General features: G+C 40.9%; 1 protein-coding gene across 9 annotated transcripts in view; it reads right to left on the bottom strand.

Moving 5' to 3' along the window:
• DDR2 (discoidin domain receptor tyrosine kinase 2) overlaps positions 1-21446 on the bottom strand; it is a 149798-nt gene that overhangs the window by 15449 nt on the left and 112903 nt on the right. For 8 of the 9 annotated variants that reach the window (XM_053908941.1, XM_019465742.2, XM_053908943.1 and 5 more), the window contains 8 exons: positions 15025-15127; positions 13389-13620; positions 12933-13080; positions 12453-12558; positions 8393-8576; positions 3888-4131; positions 2141-2203; positions 1165-1295 (listed from right to left, as the gene is read on the bottom strand). In XM_053908941.1, coding sequence (XP_053764916.1) covers positions 1165-1295; positions 2141-2203; positions 3888-4131; positions 8393-8576; positions 12453-12558; positions 12933-13080; positions 13389-13620; positions 15025-15127 — 1211 coding nt within the window. The remainder of the gene's footprint in view (positions 1-1164; positions 1296-2140; positions 2204-3887; positions 4132-8392; positions 8577-12452; positions 12559-12932; positions 13081-13388; positions 13621-15024; positions 15128-21446) is intronic. The other variant, XM_019465747.2, reaches the window with a different exon arrangement.

Here is a 21446-nt window from a genome sequence, read left to right as displayed (position 1 = left end):
TGCTGCCCCTCATCCTGAATCTAGACACCCAGTAGGTTCTAGCATTCTAGAAGAAAGAAGGTTTTAACATTGCCTCATCATGCCTCACAGCTCAGAACTTCTACAACATCTCACGGTCCACATCCCTTTGAACTCATTGATCAAGTGAAGACGTCCACGGCCAAATGTAGACATATGTAATCATCAGCAGACCTCAAGAGCATCAGATGCTTAGCAGGAGTGCCCAGAAAGCTGCTATCTGGCCTTAGGAAACGAAAGAAAGTCATAGATATTCCATCTTTGGTGGAATGTACATATTTTGGAAGAAAAACGTCAACAAATTTCAAGATGGGAATGAGCATAGAAAATAGGATACCAGTTGTATGACCTTGAGCACATCACATTTTCTCAACAGAAAAACAGTTCAATATAACTACTCTGCCCAGCTCACTGGAAGTATTCATTGAGGTTCAAGTAAAATAATACATGTGAAAAAAGTCCTTGCAGACTGTCAAGTATTAGACAAATGTATAAAAAATTACTCAGATAATTTAGACTGGACAAAACAAATCTGAGGAGGGACTCAGAAAGATGCATCATCATAACTTCCAAGTACACAAAGAAGTAGAAATAAGATTACAAGAAACTTGGCTTGGATATTAATGAGGCTGAATGTTTTTCTGCACATACACACACACACATGCATGTGTGTGCATGCGTGCACACACACACGCATGCACACACACACACACACACACACACACACACAAATGTAAACTGTAACAGAAGAGAAGGAATAGCATTATCAGAAGTTTCAGCTAGGTTTTTTTAATTCAAAAATTAAAAATATATATACAGATTCCTGCACTCCCCCCTGCCAAACCCAGTGAATCAAAACCTTCAAGGGAGATGCTTGAGTTGAGATTCAAAGTATTAGGAAGAGTTTTCTGAGTTTTCTAGGGAGGTTCCAAACTCTCCATTCCAAATAAGAGAAAATGGACTTAGCTTGTTCTTTTCTGACTCCTTTCAATAACAAGCTTCGCCACTCCCAGGCTTCTTAGTAGCCCCAGTTAATGCTCTAAGCATTTATAAGTTCTTATAGTTTGCCATTTTCTCCTAGGGAAACAGTGGCTTAGGCAAGGGTGGGGTAGGTTCCTATCCCATGACTGTTCTGCATTTCCTCACCTTCTCCAGCATCTTCTGCCAGAACTGCCTCCAGAGGATGATGACAATGATGGCCAGGAGGATGAAGATAATGGCCACCAAGCAGCCGATCAGGATCCGAGTGTTGCTGTCATCGACTTTAAGCATTGGATCTGGGATCAGGAAAAGAAAGATGGAGAACACCATCATCTTATGGGGCAAGGCAAGGCATGAAGGACTGGACCAGAGACAGGGAGGTAGAAACTCTTCCTTCAGGATAATTCTGCAAGATGCCACCTCAACACTTCTGCTTCGTTTTGGTCTTGCTACTCACGTAGTACTTCGCTTCTACACTGTACAGACCTCCTCCTTGGGACAGTAGCCTTCTCCTCCTCACCTATCAGACTGGATAATGGAGAGGTTTTGCATTCATCCTCAAATTTTGTTCCTTTATTACCATTGCCTGGATCTACTGGCCCCCAGTCATACCTCGTGAAAAACAGGTGAAGAGCCAGTTTCACCCTTCTCATTCTGTGAAGCACGCCGAGGTAGCTGAGAGTTCTCTTTGGAGACACTCAATCACCTGTATTTCCCAGATTGCTACTCATATGACCGGTGACCATCCGAGGTGCTGGACACGCTTTTGCATGTATCTTCAATTAGAGAGACTAGCATTTTGTTTAATGACTTCCATCCATTCACTGAGATCCCCTCTATGGGTCTTACTCAGAAATGTCCCTTCCTGTGTTTCTGTTCCAAGCAACCTGAACTTTCATGAAGCAACTGGAACAACTCCAGACTCTTCTTTAGCTGAAGAGTCACATGGAACGGCAGTGAGAAGAGTGAGTTGGGGGTCCTTTGCTTTGGAGGTGGACTGGCCTACCTTCCCAGAGCTACTCTTCATCCAAAGCACCTGGTATAAAGCCTCCTACGCAGACAGGCCCTTGCGAATCTCCGCCCATCTCCATCCTCTGAAGACACCCTCAGTTGACCTTTTGTAACTAGAGATCACACATACCATAGGTTGTGGGCGCCACAGGTGAGGTAGGCAGGGCTCCAGAGTTGTTGTACATGGCCGCATCTGTTAAAAAAGAAGGGTGAGTCAGAGCAGGGGAGAAGACAGTGAAGTAGTGATTTTTCTGGAGGTAGATTGTGACCTAGCACATGGTGAAATCCATTTAGCGGGTTGCCACCGGGCTTTCTCAAAAATGAAATCATATAATATTCTAAATTTAAAAATCACCACTCATCTATATAGTAAGGACAACTCTTGTTTTGTGAAATGTTTGTTGCAGTGACACTGGCTGCCATGGTACAAAAAAGTTTAAGGAATAGTGGTTCAGAGGGCTGTGACCACACATTATCATAAAGCGCGCACAGGAATTCAGACCCAAATTCAGCAAAATGTGGAGAGAATACGGTGGGTGAGTGGGCATGGGGTAGACAGTGCTAAGAGGCTCTTTCCTTCAAGGAAACTGCAATTGATTAAACATATTGAATTTATAAAAATGCAATGAGTGCATAATGATACTAAAAAAAACAACTATGAAAAACAAAACAAAACTCATTAGACATTATTAGAAGTTGCTAGGGCATCAATTCTGAAAAGAGAAAAAATTAATCGTGTATCCTGTCCTTCCAATGTAAACTGTATTTCAGGGTAAGCAAGTTCATGAGGAACAGTTCTAATCTGAAGAAATTCAGCTAATAAATGCCAAAGGAATGCAAGAATTAGAATCCCTAATGAAATAAATAATTCAAGCAGTGGTCATCAGTTCATGGAGACAACCTGAGCCCAGAAATTAATCTTAGCACCACTAAAGGTGAGAGAATCTAATATTACATCCCCATGATGGGGTTGAACGTGAAGGACACAACCCTATCTATGACAAATTCTTGACAAAAAGAAATATTGAACTTGAATCAAATTAGCCTGTAGATATCACCTCCAGTCTATTAGAATGACAAAAGATAGAAGCTCTGGAAAATGACATCAAAGAAAGCAATCAGTCAAACCAGAATGGATGTTTTTAAAAGGACTGTTTTATATTAAAAGAGACACTTAGGAACATAATAAAGAAAATCTTCCAAGAGGACCTTATTTGGATCCTAATTCAATCAAGCCAGCTGTAGTGGTAGACAACATTGTCTATGATTGTCTATGATTATCTATGATTGTCTATTAGATAATACTAACAAATTAGATTATATTAGATAATATTAAGGAATTACATACTAAGAAATGCTGTTAGATGTTATAATGCTCTAAGCTTACAAGGCATCATGTTTAAAAAGACGATGTTATTTTCTTTGACGTATTCTCAAATGTTTAGTAATGAAATCAAATAACGTCTCAGATTTGCTTAAAATATGACAGCAAAAGGGAGAGACAGATAAAACAAGCATGGAGAAACATCAGTGGTTAGTATGGCTGAGTGACTGACCAGTGGGGTTCATTGTTCTCTTTACTTCTGTGTATATTTAGAAATTCTTACTTAAATGTTTTAAGAGTGTGCTTCCCCTTAACTGGCTTGATTGATATAGCTTTAACACATTGGACTCTCACGTTTTAATGCTTTATTTTACATGCCTCTTAGACAACATGGGAGAGCCCAGTAAATATTCTAGTCACACAGAAGATTCTTCTGTCCGTCAACAAGGAGTCGCCGTGCAAGCCTCTTTCTCAGAGACCCGCCACCCTCCTCCTTCACCACCCGACCCCCATGTCCACAGAAGAACCCCCCCCCCCACTGCCAGCTCCCAACCTGATTGGAAGGTGATCTCACTGAACATCATCCAGGTGTCAGCAAAATGGTACTGGCACTTGATGGCGCTGGCCATGCGGTGGTGGAGGGGCACCGTGACAAAGCGAGCGCTGGGGTTGACGTCGTCCAGGACAAGGGGGAAGGACACGGCGTTAGGTTCCCACTCATTGGCTTCAGAGCGGAAGTAGCACTGCACCTCCTTGAAAATCTTCACACCTTTAGCAAACATGTTGTTGCAGTGCACCTGACAGGGAAAGAGGCCCGTGAGTGACAGGCTGGCTCCAATAAGTGGCATGGGGACAACCTAACCCAACAAAATCCTAGCCCCGCCGGTTTCTCTGAGCACTGCCCTTGGTGGGTAGTTGGTGCTCTGCTGTCTTTTGGATCTGCCCCTCCAGGAACTTCAGAGCGTGTGGCATATCGGTCTGCTCCTCCAAAACCACGGTGGCTCCCCAGTCACCTCTCTGCACCTGTGTGCCCCTGACCACCTCATTTCCTGTTGCCTCATCTGCTAAATGAGGGCTGGACCAGCTTCCCCTTGGGTCCTTCCTTGCCCTTAACACCCCCAAGTCTCTAATCCTCTCCAGCCCACTTGTCGTCCACCCAGAATCAAGCTATTCTGAACTGAGGTAAGGGGAGCCCGCCCTCCTCCTTCCTCCCAGGTACATGCTAAAGCCAGTCCACAACTTCCAACAGGTAGTTGTGAAAGCAGAAATAAGATGCAATGTGAAACAATTTCAGCTTTCTCTTTAGAAATCTCACGTCAAGTGCCACGTATTTATTAGCAGTTTTCAGCCAGGGACACAAGACTTAATTATCTATTGTAATTAAATTCAGTTTAGGTAAAGCCATTCCGATGAGGGCATGGAACTTCCTCACAGATATTTTCTGAGACGAGAAAAGAAGGTCTTTTGGGAAGCAGCTTGTATCCTCTTGCCCTGCTGTCGTGACTCTTTCACTGGGATATTTGTATGGCTTTCAAAAGGTCATAAACAAAGATCCCACAACAGTTTCTCTGGAACACCTTGCTGTGTCTAACGTCCCTTAAAAATGGGATATGCATATTTGTAACTAGGTCAGGTCTCTTGTGACACTTCAGTGACATTTCCTCTGGCTCAGTCACACGTGGAAAATGGAGCCTTTCTGGTCACTGTCCCCTTAATTAAAAGACCTTATAGGTCAGGGGCACCTGGGCGACTCAGTCAGTTAAGCGTCCAACTTCGGCTCAGGTCATGATCTCACGGCTGGAGTTCGAGCCCCACATCGGGCTCTGTGCTGACAGCTCAGAGCCTGGAGCCTGCTTCTGATTCTGTCTCCCTCTCTCTCTCCCCCTCCCCTGCTCGCACTCTGTCTCTGTCTCTCTCTCTCAAAACTAAATAAACATTACAAAAATAATAAAAAAATACAAGGCTTCATAGGTTGGAAAAGTATCATTGCCATTCTGGGAATATATTTGCTGCTTGCATTTTCATGTCTTGCTCAGGCCCCGAATTGCAACCCTTCAACTGCCTTTGACACCCTCCTCTGCATTCTGGATGGCAAATACAGGACTGCCGTTCAGAGTTTATTTTCAGCTGAAGCAGCAGCAGCAATGGTTATAGCAATTGTATGATCAAAGAAATGAGCAGAGATGCTCTGAAAGAATAGAATAGAATCACCTACTTGGACTTTTTATGTCCCAGTGAGCTAGGGCTCAGCTAGGTTTGACCTGCCAGTGGCCAGTCAACAACAGAACGGAGTCTAGAACCCTAAATGCCTCGTCCAGGGCTCTTGCCAATAGCATGTCGCACAGCAATGGAACAAGGTGCCCCAACTTTTCCATTTGGACTTTCCCGTAAATGTTATAACGATGAAAACATCTGTTAGTACCTTCCTTGGGATGCATTAACCATTCCAGTTTATGGAGCGCAAGTCAATGGAGCAAAACTAAGAAAAAAAAAATACCAACTACAGCTTGAATAGATTTTTCAGATCTTTTTTTTTTTTTTTTTTTTTTTTTAAATCTGCAGCGTGTTAGGGGCACCTGGGTGGCTCAGTTGGTTAAACATCCGGCTTTGGCTCAGGTCCTGATCTCACAGTTGGTGGGTTCGAGCCCCATGTCGGGCCCTGTGCTGACAGCTCGGAGCCTGGAGCCTGCTTGGGATTCTGCATCTCTCTCTCCCTCTGCTTCTCTCTCTCTCAAAAATGAATAAACATTGAAATCTGCCAAGTGTTGGGTAAGAAGCCTGTAGGGGAGGTAATGATATATCTTACAGATGTTTGGGGAATTCTCCTAGAATGCCAATAAATAGTATAGAATTTCATTCCCCTATGGACTTACATATTTGTTTAATAAACACAAGACATTTTAAAAATATATCAATATATGTCAATGGTATATCTTGACTACACTTCAGGGGTGGGGAAAATGAGCAGTAATTTGCCGAGAAAGCAGTAACTACTCTCTAGATGTTAGTGACCTGAAAGTCATCGCTTACATTTGATTTGTCTCAGAAAAATTAAAATATGCTAGAGACCTGTTTGGCCTAGACAGGACTGACCCTGAGTTAGCTCCTTAGAAGTTCCTGGCACCTGCTTACTGCAGAATACGCTTCTGAGTAATTTTGATGTGTGATAAATTAGTTACACAGGAGCTACGGGGGGCTCAGGAAGATCAAAGTCTATCGACTGAATATTATAACTTCATGGAGAGTTTAAAATACATTTTATTAATTGTGAGACAAAAAACTGTCCCAATGGTACATTTTTGTGAATTGATACGCATGTTCATAGGTGCATGTGGATATATTATTATTCAGCAATATAAATAAATTTTCCCTTGAGGTATATCTTTGTTACTGTGCATATGCACACCCCCCTCTCCCAGAAGAACCTGTGAAGAATAATGCGTTACACACAGTTGCACACGGTTATGTTTTATAACCGCCAAGGAGCCATCCTTCGACAATATCCAGGCAGATGGGTGAATGTTGCTCCTTCTGTTCTTATCTTAAATGTTTGTTCATTTAACTAATGGCTAGTAATCCAGTTAGGAGATATTATCACATTAACATGTGAGAGTAAACGTAATAGAGTAATATAATAGTAATATAATAGAGAGGAATATAATATTATAATTATATAATAGAATAGTATTAGAATAGACAGTACATAATAGAGTAATATAATAGTAATATAAGGAATCCATTTTATTTTTATTTCTTTTTTATATAAATTCTATATCTTTTTGACTCCGAGTTTGTGCCAAGAATAACACATTTTGATTTACTAGGGGCCCTTAATGATGACACAGATTTCCTTCTTCTGGGTCCCCATGTCGTCCTACATACCTCCTTTTGCAAATAAATAGTGCCTTCTCCCACTGAACTGCAAACCATCCCAAGGCTGGGACCACTTCTTATTCATCCGCTTACCCCCAGAACTTAGCACAGAGCTACGTATACTTCAAATACTGTTGCTACATTAAGAACAAAGAAGAATGAATGAATTTAGGAAACAAATATTGAAATAGAGGCAGAGTTACCAATTTGTTGGCCATTAATATTCTGTACCCAGCTATTAATAGGGGAAATAACAGATAAACAGAATCCATGTGTGAGGTCAAATTCACTTGCCCACTCTCTTTCTTGGGCCTCATACTGGAATTCCTCTAAGGCTCCTTCACAGACCAGTAAGAGTTATATGTGAACCACAAAAATTTCAGGGGTCTCTCTTACATTTAACAAAAGGATTTTCTACTGCTAAGCCCCAGTTTTACTCAAGCTTAGAGTTCAGGTCAAAGGAGCTTGAAATCTAGTAAGACAACCAGACAGATGTGGTGTTGCCACAGACAAGGAAACAAAGAACTCTGGAGACAGAAGAGAAAGGAGGCTTCTAGAATGATTTCTCAGGGTTATATGGGTAGAGGAAACAGAGTAGGGGTAGAAAATGATTCCAAAGACAAAGTACAAAATACTCAATTCTCTCATTGAGAATCAGAGCTGAATGAGCCAGCTTTACTGATAAAAGTATGTCTTGTCCCTGGAGAGCCCTAGGCAGAGCCATAAAATGATTTTCATGGACTCTGGTTACTTTTGCTTTTGTGGGCCCTCCCTCCATAAAAAAAATCAAAATCGTATTTTAAAACCATGTTGTTAAGTAGATGAAAATAATTTTTGACCCTACAAGTTCTTTTTTTACCCCTGATGTTAAAAGAAATTAAAACATTTCCACAGGGCTTCAAAGTATTGTGGGCTCTAGACACTGGACCCACTGTGCCTAATGGTACCTAGACGCTGATGCTGGAACGACACAAAACATTGAGAAACAGCGACCTAGTCTAAGCCCCCTTTTCACAAATGAAGCAGGAAGCCCACAGAGATGAAGTGACTTGTGAAGCGCATGTAGCTAGTTGGTAGCAGAACACCTATTTGAATCCAGTTCTGCTGGCGACACCCAGGGATCTTTCTAGCATGCCTTTTCTCACTGCCATTATCTTGGCTTCCACCACACCTAACTCCACTGACCTTCATGGTGGTGAAATTCCTGATGCGGTCAAATTCAAACATGATCTCGATGTAACCACTGGGGGCACTCTCGTTCCTCCAGCCCACGTAGTCATAGCCTGGCCACACGTGGTATTCATGGGTCTGAGTGAAGTCGTCTAGGCCCGACACCCCATCTGTCAGCTGGCCCAACCCTTCGGTCATGCTGCTTAGGCCAGAGGAAGAGAAGGGAGAAGGGAGAAATGAGCCTGGAATTAATTACACATTCGTGGAAGAGCCTTTACCCAGCTTCTTCACCCCGGGGTTTTGTAAGAGTTGATTATCTTGAAGGTTCAAGGATTGTGAAAAACCCAGTATATTTTATAGTATTGACTCATTTATCCTGCATCAATGGAGAACAAAGAATTTCATATCAATGAATTTTACAAAATACTTAATGCTTACTCCTTCATTAGGAAAGCTTTGAAACAGTATTTTATCATTTTCTAAGAAAAGCTTTCTATAATCTATTGTATCCTTACCTATTCTTGCATACTGAATATACGTTTTTCTATAATAACTCAACATTATCAAATGCATTTGATTAATCTATTAACAAGTAAATGAGGGAATGGATGGATCAATGCATAGAATGAACACTACAGTAGATGGTAGCATTTGACCATCACTAAACAGTCTCAGAGCTTGTTGGAAATTTTTCTGACTCTCCTTTGACTGTATGTTGTCATTTTTCAGTGAATCAATTCCAGATAAGCCAGTCATGCTCTCTTCTACCCCACATCCAACAACCCAATTTGAGTCCAACTAAAGGGGGGGGGGGGAAGGTGATCAATCCCAAATTTAAATACTAATTTATATGTAATTTTAATTAAATTGGTAGAATACTAGACTCATGGAATAAAAGGCATTATTTACATGAGGGTCTCAGGCATTGGATTTAGTCTTGTTTTCTAGCTTGGCAGTCTTTCCACTTCTGATTGTAAGGCTTTGCTTGATTGGTATATGGGATGATTGTGTATTTATGTCAGATTGACTATTTCAGGAACACAGAGACCTTCTTCCTTCTTTATGAAAGACAGAGCAAGGAACTTCTGGAACTTCTCTCTCCTCAAGCTCTGCCTTTCAAGATTTAAACGGTGAATCAGGAGTCTCCCAAGTGAAGAAACTGGGATACTCACCCTCAAGCGATAATGCATGCACCCCTTGAGGTTATATAAAAGTTGTGAATTTACAAAAAAATAATTGAGTGATTATGCCAGCCTTACAGATACGCTTTGTTTGTTCATTGAAAAATGTTTGGCAAATTATAAAATTTGACTGGCCTTATCCACAGTGACCAGAGCTTGGGTGTCCCTTCCAAGGATTTGCCATCTTTTTCTTCTCTCTACAGATCAGAAGGCTGGGAGAACATAAGTTTACTTGCAATAAATATATTTCCCATTGTCCCCAGAATAATAAATCCCCATGAAACTCTTATGAAAAGCAACACAAATTAAAAATTAATTTCTCGCAGTCAGAATTAAATCAAATGGGGATGGGATAAGCAGAGAAACTTTCCCTGCCATATCCTTTAGAATTGTTAGAATTCCTATAACAAGCATATACTACTTCCATAATTTTTTTAGTTTTTAAAAAAGGAACTTTTGCTCCTAAAACTATCTATTCTTGAGACTCTGAATTAGATGACTTTAATACCTCACCACTCAGGCACACTCCAAAGAGATACCTCACTACCTCAGTTATCAAGTGGAGGCAGTCTGTATCCAAATCTTATTCTTGATCTTTCCTTCTGTTACCAGTTACCTGCCTTATCTATTTGAATGTCTTGCCAGTCCCTTAAACTTATGTCCCGAACTAACCCCATCATTGCCCTTTTTCTAAACTAAATCCATTTGCATTTCTGCCCATTCTACTTTTCCTTCACGCTCAGTGAAGGTGCCTGGTGTACCGGAAGCACCAAGATATACCTGTTGAGTGAATAAATGCCATCCCCACTGTTTGATCTACTTCTCCTCACCCTACTGTCTCGCCCCTACACCCAATCAGATTGCAAACGGTCCCCACATGGATGGCTGCTCCTCTTCTGTTCCCACAGTCACCATTACTGCCCTGGGCCCACATGCTTTTTACCTGATAGTGTTTGCAATGAGAAAATGTCCCTCATCACCTCCTCTTTCCCGTCACATCTAACCTTTGCGACCTGCTTGATTAATCTGTCTAAAGCACCGTGCCAATCGTGTCCTTCCCCAAGTTGAAAAATCTTCAGTGATGTGTTCTATCAATGATTATGCTGATGAAGAGAAAGTCAACTCCTCCTCCCCTTCTTCCTGGCCCTGACATTCAAGTTCCTCCAAAATCTGATGTAATCTGCCCTATAGTGCTTCTCATCTACTATTTTGCTACAGAAATACGGCTGGTGGTTCACTAAACTATTGATCTTTACCAGGCATTCCCCTAAACTTTACAAGGTCGTCCTTTTGTCCCCATGCTATTGACTCTGCCTGAAATGCCATTTCAAGATTGTTTACCTGTGAAAGCTCCACCCATCCTTTGGAGCCTGCTTCAGATTTCATCTTATTCCATCATGTCTTTGCTGGTTTCCCACTCAGATACAAACTTATATGTATTTAGCACCTTACCTTTACAGAATGCTTTTCTTATACATTTTTATCACTTAAGCAAACAGAACTAACTTTTATTATGTGAATTCAGGTGTTTTCACTCCCAGTGCTGTGCTTTCTCCTACCTTGGCTTGCTCTTTCCCTTGATCCCCAGAGCACTCCTACGATCTCTTACTCCAGGGCTTATATCATAACAATTTATATCCTGGCTTAGTCCCCATTCCTAATGGTGAGCTTCTTAAAGGTAGGATCAAGGACTTCCTTATGTTTGAATACCTACCAAGTCTGGCCAAATTCCTTGCAGGTATTAACGGAGGATCAGCAAAGATTTATTGAACTAAACTGAATTCAACTGATCTCTGATTTCCTCTATGCCTCAAGCATATGCCAGTTGGGGTGTGGCTGAGTGAAATGATGCCCAGATAATTTAAGCGAATGGGGAAGAACGGTGACTAAGCACATGGAAAGGATGTAGCTGGAAATCGAATACTGGATGAGTCAGGTCTTCACTCAGGGGATGGCAGCTGGTGGGGCAGGAATTTATTCTTTACACCTAAGACAATGGAAGTGCTATAATCCCTCACTCCCCTTCCTGAGATTAATCTCTCCCTCTCTCAACCACTAGAAACCTCCATCATCTGGTCTGGACCTAACCTCTCTCCCAGGCTCAATCTTTGCAGGCAAAGACCAAGCTAAGAGAGAAAAGTGTGGAAGTGGACTAGAAGAAAAATGGCAAGGCTCAGAGTGAAGTGAGATAGGGAGGAAAAGCTCTCATCCAACCCTAAATTCCCACTGTGTCTGATCATACTCTTCCACCATGGCCCTTCCTAGGTCCACTTCAGGACTACCCATTGGGCCCTCCTGCTGTTCCCGGATCAAGCTTCTGCTGCAGTCAGGCCACTCTTGTCCTCAGCCCTGCTTTCTTTCCTCTGCTCCCTGCTACCTGCCTCCCCTGCTCTAATTATCATCTCATCACGGAAACTCTCCTTGTTTACTGTAAGTCTTACGGGTGTCCTTTTCATAATTTCTAAAGCATTTCTATTTATGGGGTTCATTCTTCCCGAACTTCTTGACCTGTCCAATTTATTATACTTATAACTTCAATTCTTCTGGCCCTTTGTCTCCATAGGTAGGCCATTATTTGTGTCAGACTACATGTCCTGTTTTAAGAGTCAAAAAAATATGGCTACCATACCTAGAGCCATACTACAATTTTAGCTCTTGTTTTGTGTAATTTATTGTTTCCCTTGTCTTCCCAAAACAGGCAAACGTTCCTTGCAGATAAATACTCCATGTTTTACTTCATCTAAATTATCTCACAATGCCTAGTACAGGGCCTAAAAAAAAAAACACTAGTTGGTTGACCAGTTGATTGATTATTGATCCCAAGCCATAATAAAATATTATCTCTTCTAGTGGCCACTTTCCCATTCTGATGACCAAAGTTTCCCAGGATTTACCTGTACCCAACGGCTCCATCATAGACAGAATCATTCAGATAAATGATAGAGCCTCCAGGGAGTACAAATTGTTGTCCAGCTGGAGCATTATAAGACACCAAGCCATCTGTCAAAGGAAACACAGATGTGTCAGTGCCTTTGGGAAGGAAGTGTACCTATGGCTCAGACCAACTACCCCAGGGAGCTCCATGTGACTTCAAAGGTACACTTGTTCAGTGTATCCACATAGGACTCTGCTGCTGAGGAGCGCTGCTGAGGAGCACTCCTCACTAGCAGTCAGTGAAGTGACTCAGAATGCATTATTCCAGGAATGGAATGAAGCCTTGGGTGGAGGAACAATGTCCTTTCTTGACTCTAACCTACAGGGAATCACTTCACCCCAGAGATTACTAATCCCATACCTTTCTGACTTAATTGCCTTTATGTTCCAGGAGTTGGAGGTTTTAATAAGGTCCATACACTCTGTCTCTAGAGACCTACCTAGCCAGACACAGCCATAAAGCTCCACTCGCATGCACACATTCATGGAGTGGTCAGTGACTGGAATGAAGCGGACAAATCTGGCCACAATGGGTGGCTCTAAGTCCTTTAGGAAAATGTCATAGGGGTTACTGTTCCCATCCAGCACCTGAGGAGACAGAAGAGAAATAGTGGGGAGATGCTGTGAGGTTATGCTGAGTCTTCTTCATAGCCTCTTTCATGGACCCTCTCTTTTTAATTGAAGGAGCAGAATGTATCCACTCAGCTTTCCCAGCAGCCTTGATATTCCTCCCGGTGCCCCCTCCCCACCCTCCCTCCTCCTCAGTCACACATTTACAAGGGCATGCCAGGTCTGTGGATGCACATACCTACAAGACAGCCTGTGTACTTCCTCTTCTAGCCTAAGTCAAAATATGGTCCTGGACATCTCAGGGTCTGGATGTCTCTTCTTCCTACCTGTTTTCCATGCCGGTTCCGCCAAGAGATCCAGCGAGTGCCATCCCGACTGTAATTGATCTTGTACATGGGGGCAAACTCAATGCCATGGCCCCCAGCATGGCGCCCTTGGGTCCCCACCAGAGTGATAAAGTGCAGGGTGTGCAAGTCAATCTGTAGGAACTCCTTCAGGTCATCAGGTTCCACTGGAATCTCAGGGCACCAGGCTCCGTCCCCTTCTTCTGAGTCCAGCCTTTTGACACAAGGGGTGGGAGACAGAGAGGAACCATGGAACTAGAGTTGTTTACCAATCCAGAGCAAGCAGCTGCTCTGTCCTGAGGGGAGAAAATGTATCCAACCCAAGACTCAATCTAAAAAGTTGGGACCCCAGTCTAAAAAGACTCTTTGGGTCTCCCCTCAAGCCTGACAGTCTTCTGTCCCTGGGGCACCATGAAACCCAGATAGACAGTCACCACCAGGGCTAGAGTCCTTCAGATCAGATGTAGCCTTTATTTCCCACCCTGATTTAAAGACCACAAGGGAAATGAAACTCTTTCTGCCCTCTACTCCCCCATGAGTCATTTTACCTCCCCGTTCCACTTTCAGTCCCAGCATAACAAGGGTGGCCACCCCTTGCTTGGATATCAAGTTATAGGAAGGAGGAGGGAAGGATCATAAGATCTCCAGTGTGGGTTATGTAATGCAGTGGAATTTTAACCAACAGGATGGGCATGGCAGCCCAGCAAAACGCCATGGGAATCCATGATGAGAGTGAGGGGTAGGAGCATGTCAGGAGAGTAGTAAATAATCTGGTTTCATTTTATTACCTCCAAGCTAAGCTACCAGTGAGCAAAATTGTGAAATCAGTGGAAGGTTTCTTTTGGGAACGTCTTACCACTTTCCCTCTTCCCTGGAATGTTCCTTTTCTCACAGATGTCAACCTACTCATTGCCGTTCTCTTCCAACCCCACCAACCATCACTCTCGTCTTTCACATACTCAGAAATTATGGAGAAGGTTTACTAAGGTTGCTTTTCTTGTGGGTGATTCCATTTGAACAGACATCAACACTTTAGACCAAAAAATCAGATCCCAGGAGAAGGATTAGACCCTCACCAGCAGAGTAGCTTTTGACAAGGGAGTTCGTTGCTTTGGAGGACTCCTGGTACTAGGCCACTAGGAACCCACCATACTCTTTGTGGGTGAGGATGGCCCTTCAATGAGAGAAGGGAAGACTTTGCTGGAGTCCTCAGTGTCTGCTCAAAACCTTGATGCTTTGCACCGCGAATAATGTTTCACAGACACCCACTGACAAGAGGATGGGGTGTCCTCGCTTCCAGTGTCCTACCCCATCTGCGCCTTCCCCAGTCCACCACGGTAGTCAGCTTCCTGTAATTTCTCACACTGAGAAGGTGAAGTAAAGAAAACCCACTGCATATCCATGAACCCATCTGCTGTGGGCAGGGTGGCTCAAGGCCCTGTGATTGGGAAGGGGTGGCCAGACCAGCACATGCTGCCAAACCCTGAATTTTCTCCCCGAAAACATACAGGACAGGCCTCCCCCATGCCTACCAGCTCCCACCCTTCTTCCCCAGCCCCTTGAGCCAGAAAGTGCATCCAGCCCGTGGCTTGGGCTTTCTTGGGGCCTCTGTCCTCACCTTCCGTATTTGGCAGCTGTGGATTCTGACCACTGACTGGAAGCTGTGATGTCCTCATCTGGAATGTGGCCTCCTGACATACCCAGAGGATAGCGGCATATGGCTGGACCAAGAGACACCGAAGGGAAAAAGAGAGGAAATACTTTTCTTTTTATTTCCATGGATGCCCCATCCCCTTCTAGGAAGAATGTGATTGACTATTGGACAGGGAAACAGAGGCTTACATCTTCCTAAGGCTTTCTATGACCGCAGTTTGATCACCTTGACTCTCTCAGCCTTTCTCCCTGGGCCTGCCTCCAAACTTAGTAGTGTTCAATCCCCCAAGCACGGACCTTCAGCCACATCTATCTTTCAGTCCCAGACCCAAGTAATGTAATGTGATGCAATGTGCTGATTTATTCTTTTATTTGGTAATAAGCCCATGGCCCATCCCCATTACCTTATCAGCAGATGTGTACTACTAACCAGTTTCCCAAAGGTGCTGAGTCATCCTCACGGCCACCAGGTACCACCTGATCCAAAGCATTCGTTTTTCTAGGTAGCTGATTGCACAAAACTACAGGGCAAAGCCAACTGTCCTATGAAAGTACTGGACACACAGCTTTGGCCCCCATCAGCACCATGTTTTCACCTCTGGCTATAAACAATGGCCTCTGGGGAAGGACTTCCACCTCCAGCCAAGATAGAGGAACAAGGACCAGATTGACTCTCCTGGGTGAAACAACCAAAGAATGGACAAAGTATTCAAAACATTGAGTTTCAAACAATGAATACGGGATAACAAAGGCCAACAATCCCTGAGAGGGGACAAAGAAGATGAGTCCTACAGTGGCACCAGCTTACTGCTGTGGCAGAGTCCACAGTGAGTGAGAACAAGGCAGAGTTTGGAGGGCTCCCAATCAAGGAGACAAGGATAAGAGTCTGGAGAGGTCGGGGGAATCTAAGGTTGCCAGAGAAATACAGGATTCCTAAACTTAAATTTCAGATAAACAATGAAGAATTTTTTAGTATAAATAGGTACAATGATGGCAGGCATATAAAGAAGCAGAGAAATAGAACCTATAATGAGAAAAACAATCAATCAATGGAATTGATTCAGAATATAGAAGAGGGGCGCCTGGGTGGCTCAGGTGGCTGAGCGTCCAACTTCGTCTCAGGTCATGAGCTCACAGTTCGTGAGTTCCAGCCCTACATGGCCTTCTCTGCTGTCAGTGCAGAGCCCGCTTCGGATCCACTGTCCCCCTCTTTTTCTGCCCTTCCTCCTCTTGTGCTGTCTCTCTCTCTCTCTCTCTCTCAAAAACAAAAACATTAAACAAAAGAATTTAAAAAGAAAATTAAACCAATTATAATTATATTGTTATAAGGTCAGCCACTGTGGAAAACACTATGGAGTTTCCTCAAAAACACTTTTAAAAAGAATTACCATATGATCCAGTAATTCCACTATTGGGTATTTACGCAAAGAATACAAAAACAGTAATTTGAAGGGATTACTAAGTTTTTTAAATTTTTTTTAATGTTTATTTATTTTTGAGAGAGAGAGAGAGAGAGAGAGAGAGAAAGCAGAGGAGGGGCAGAGAGAGAGGGAGACCCAGAATCCGAAGTGGGCTCCAGGCTCTGAGCTGTCATCAGAGCCCAATGCAGGGCTCAAACTCACGAACTGTGAGATCATGACCTGAGCCAAAGTCAGACGCTTAACCGACTGAGCCACCCAGGCATCCCTGTACCCCATGTTAATTGCAGCATTAATTATAATAGACAAGATATGGAAGCAATCCAAGTGTCCATCCATAAGACTTAATCCATAGGATCAAGGATATGTGGTATATATTGGAATATAATGGAATGGTAGTCATAAAAAAGAATGAAATCTTGCCATTTACAACAATGTGGATGGACCTAGAGGGTATAATGCTAAGTAGAATAAGTCAGTCAGAGAAAGGCAAATATCATACGATTTCACTCATAAAATGCATTTAAGAAACAAAACAAATGAACAAATAAATCAAAACAAGAGACGACAAACCAAAAATCCAGTCACTTAAATACAGAGAACTAGTGGTTGCCAGAGGGGAGGTAGGTGAGGAGGATGTGAGAAATAGACAAAGGGGAACAAAAGTACACTTATCTTGATGAGCACTGAGAAATGTTGAATTGTTGAATCATTATATTGTACACCTGAAACTAATATAACACTGTGTGATAATTATACTTTAATTAAAAAAATAATAAATATATATAAGGAGAGCTGAATGAGATAGGGAAGGATATAAATAAAATTTCTAGAGATGAAACTTGACTATATGAGAAAATACATTGAATAAGATTAAAAGGAAGATTATACATTAAAGAAAAGATTGGTGAACTTAAAGACAGCAATAGAAATTATCCAAAATGAAACAATGACAGAAATTAATCAAATCACTCAAATAATCAATCAAACAAAAAGATAGAACATAAGTTAAGTTGTGAAACGATTGCAAATATCCTATTATACATGTAAATGGATTCCTTAAAGAAGAACAGAGAGGAATCAAAAAATTATTTGAATAAAACATGGTGGAAATTCTTTTTGAATTTGATGAAATTATAAACCCGAGAGGCTCAGTGACTTGAACCATAAGAAACGTGAAGAAAACTATACTACAGTACATCATAATTCAACTGCTTAAAACAGGTGATAAGGAGAAAAGTTTTTAAGCAGCCAGAGAAAAAGGATACATTATGAACAGAGGAACAAAGATAAAAATGATTACAAATGTCCCTTTGGAAATGGTAATTACATAGTAAATATATAAGATGAGTTTTCATGTTATTTACATCTCTTTAAATGGTAATTGACTATTTAGATTAAGATGATTTTTCATGTTATTTAAATCTCTTTAAATGGTAATTGACTATTTATATAAAAACAGTAACAATATACGGTGGGGTTTATAATATGTACAAAACTAAAATGCATGAAAACAATAGCATGAGGGCTGAAAAGGGAAAAACGGAAGGCATCCTGCTCGAAGATTTTTTAAATGTTTATTTTTGAGAAAGAGAGAGAGTGCACAAGCAGGGGAGGGGCAGAGAGAGAGGGAGACACAGAATCTGAAGCAGGCTCCAGGTTCAAAGCTGTCAGCACAGAACCCAACACAGGGCCTGAACTCACAAACTGCAAGATCGTGACCTGAGCCAAAGTCGGACACTTAACCGACTGAGCCACCCAGACATCCCTCTTGTTAGATTTTTTTGCTGTATGTGAAGTGATATACTATCACTTACAAGATAGACTTTATTTAATTAAAATGTACATGACAAACCCTAAAGCAAGCACTAAAATAATATTTTCAAAAAGGTTCATGGCTAATAAATCAACAAAAGATAAAACTGAATCATAAAAATTCAATTCACTGAAAGGAAAGCAGAAAACCACAGGTAAGTTTACACATAAAAGGATGCGAAAAGATATACCACGAAAACGTAATTAAAAAAAAAAAAAAAGCTGGAGTGGTTATATTAATACCAGACACAACAGATTTTAAGACAAGAAATAGCGATGGTATTTCACAATGATAAAGGGGTTAGCTCATCAAGAACACATGACAGTCCTAAATGTTTATTCACGTAACAGAGCTTTACAAAACAAAACAAAACAAAACAAAACAAAACAAAACAAAACAAAACAAAAAAAGGCTGCAGGGAAAAATGAACAAAACCACATGTCGTTGCAGATTTCAATACTTACGTCTCAATAATTGGTAAAACAATTAGACAAAAAATCAGTAAGTATACGGAAGATGTGAACATTATCCACTGGTTTTTGCCTAGCTTGACATTTATAGAATTCTACTGGAAAACATAGAGTATTCATTCTTTTGAAATGCACCTGTGATATGTACCAAGATAGACCATATTCTGAATCATAAAACAAGTCCCAATAAATTTTAAATATTCAAGTCATACAAAGCATGTTCTCTGTCATAATGCAATTACTAGTTAGAAAAAATACATAATAGAAAGATATCTGGAAAATCCCCAAATATTTTCAAACTAGCATAACACTTTCCTAAATATGCCATGGGTCAAAGAAAAAAGGAAAATTAGAAGAAATTAGAAAACAAATTAGAAAGTATTAGAAAAGTATTAGTATTAGAAAGTATTCTGTACTGCAAGATAATGAAACTATAACAAAATTTGTGGATACCACTTGACAAATACTTATGGAGAAAATCACCACAGTAAAATCCTCCATTAGAAAAGAGCAAATAATAACTCTAAATAATAATCTCTAAATAATAACTTCAGTCTTCACCTTAAGAAACTAGAAAAAGTAGAGCAAATAAAATACAAAGTAATTACAAGAAAGGAAGTAATAGATTATTAGTGGAAATCAGTGAAATAGAAAACAGAAAAACAATAGAGAAACTCTAAAAAACCAAAAGCTGGTTCTTTGACAAGACTTAAAAAAAAAAAAAAGGCAAAAAGAATCTCTAGCCAGATTGGGAGAGAAAAAAGAAAACACTACAAACATCAGGAATGAAGGAAGTTTCCTTGTTACAGAAATTAAAGATATTAAATGCATAATAAGAGAATCTTATAAACAATGTTATGCCAATAATTTCAACAACTTAGATAAAATAATCAAATTTTTGAAAGATACAAACCACTAAAGCTCATTTATAAAGAGATAGATAAAAACCTGAGTATCATTTATGTTCTAAAAAATTTAAATATATAGTCAACAACCTTCCTACAAAGAAAACCCCAGGACAAGATGGCTTTACTGTTGAATTCTGCCAAATGTTTCAGAAAGAAAAATTACCAAGCACTCACAAACTCTTCCAGAAAATTAAAGAGGAGAAGATAGAAGGGGATATTTCCTGATTCATTTTATGAAATCCTATTACTCTAATACAAAAACCAAACAGGAAGCTTATAAGAAAACTATAGACCAATAACTCTCATGAACATAGATACGAAAACTCTAAACACAATTTTAGTAAACCGAATCAAAGAATATATAAAAAGAATAATACACCATGATCAAGTAGGATTTATTCTAGGAATGCAAGGTTGGTTTGACATTCAGAAATCATTCAATGTAATTCGCCACAGATTTAGAAAGTGAAACTGTATCATCACTTCAAAAGACACAGAAAAAGCATTTGCTGAAATCAAACATCATTTCCTGATAACAATTCTCAGCAAACTAGAAGTAGAAAGGAATTTTCTCAATATAAACAATTGTAACCGAATATTATGAAAACCTAAATGCCAACAAATTGGACAACTTAGGGGAAATGGATAAATTCCTAGAAACGTAAACTACCAAAACTGAATCAGGAAGAAATAGAAAATTTGAAGAGACCAATCACCAGCAATGAAATTGACTCAGTAATCAAAAACCTCCCAAAAAACACAAGTCCAGGACCAGACAGCTTCACTGGCAAATTCTACCAAACATTTAAAGAAGAGTTAATACCTATTCTTCTCAAACTATTCCAAAAAACACAAGAGGAAGGAATCATCCTGATACCAAAACCAGATCAAGACACCACAAAACAAAAGAAGTACAGGCCAATATCTCTCATGAATATAGATGCAAAAATCCTCAACAAAATATTAGCAAACTGAATCCAACAATATATTTAAAAAATCATGCACCACAATCAAATGGAATTTATTCCCAGGATGCAAGCGTAGTTTAATATTTGCAAAACAATCAACATGCTATGTCACATCAACAAGAGAAAGGATAAACACCATATGATCATTTCAATAGATACAGAAAAAGCATTTGACAACGCGCAACATGCATGATGCCATCTGATACTTCCAGGAACAGTACGATGAAGCAAAACCAGACTCCGCCACTTTGGCAAGAATCATGGCCATATACACCACCGAAACACTTCCATGTTCCTGTCCCCTGCATTTTCCAAGTCAAATTTAAATCAAGAGATGAACATGGGATCTAGTATCATTTTGCCTATTCTTGTCAAATGTATAACTTCTGCATCTGGGGTGACAGGTTCTACAAATAATCATTATGTTTGAATCTCGAGTGTAATTCTGGGCTGTTCAGGAATGAAGCATCAAGTTCTCAAATTCTAAACCCTCTGGAATGTGAAAATTGAAGGGAGGGGTAAGGATGAGGAAATACTGATACAGAATGCCAATGGGGCCCAAATTACCAGTGAGTGAGGTCAATGAACATTTCAGAAATCACTCACAGGGTGCGCCCTCTCTTGTGCTCCACCCCTTTAGGCAGTGGAGGCCATGCCCTGCCTCAAGGCCTCCTCCGGCCCCCTCCCAGATGCTTGTCCTGCATGTTTTTGGGTGTGCTAAACGTTTTCGCACTGCTGCTTGGTGTCCCTCAGTACCAGTGACTTAATGGGCCAGGAGAAGCTTCTGGACACCTTTATCTCACAGGC

Source organism: Panthera pardus, unplaced genomic scaffold, assembly GCF_024362965.1.
Source record: "Panthera pardus isolate Hobbes unplaced genomic scaffold, ASM2436296v1 HiC_scaffold_21, whole genome shotgun sequence".
NCBI classification, from domain to species: domain Eukaryota; kingdom Metazoa; phylum Chordata; class Mammalia; order Carnivora; family Felidae; genus Panthera; species Panthera pardus.
Note: the sequence above shows the minus strand (reverse complement) of the source record. Positions and strands in the feature narration are given on the sequence as shown.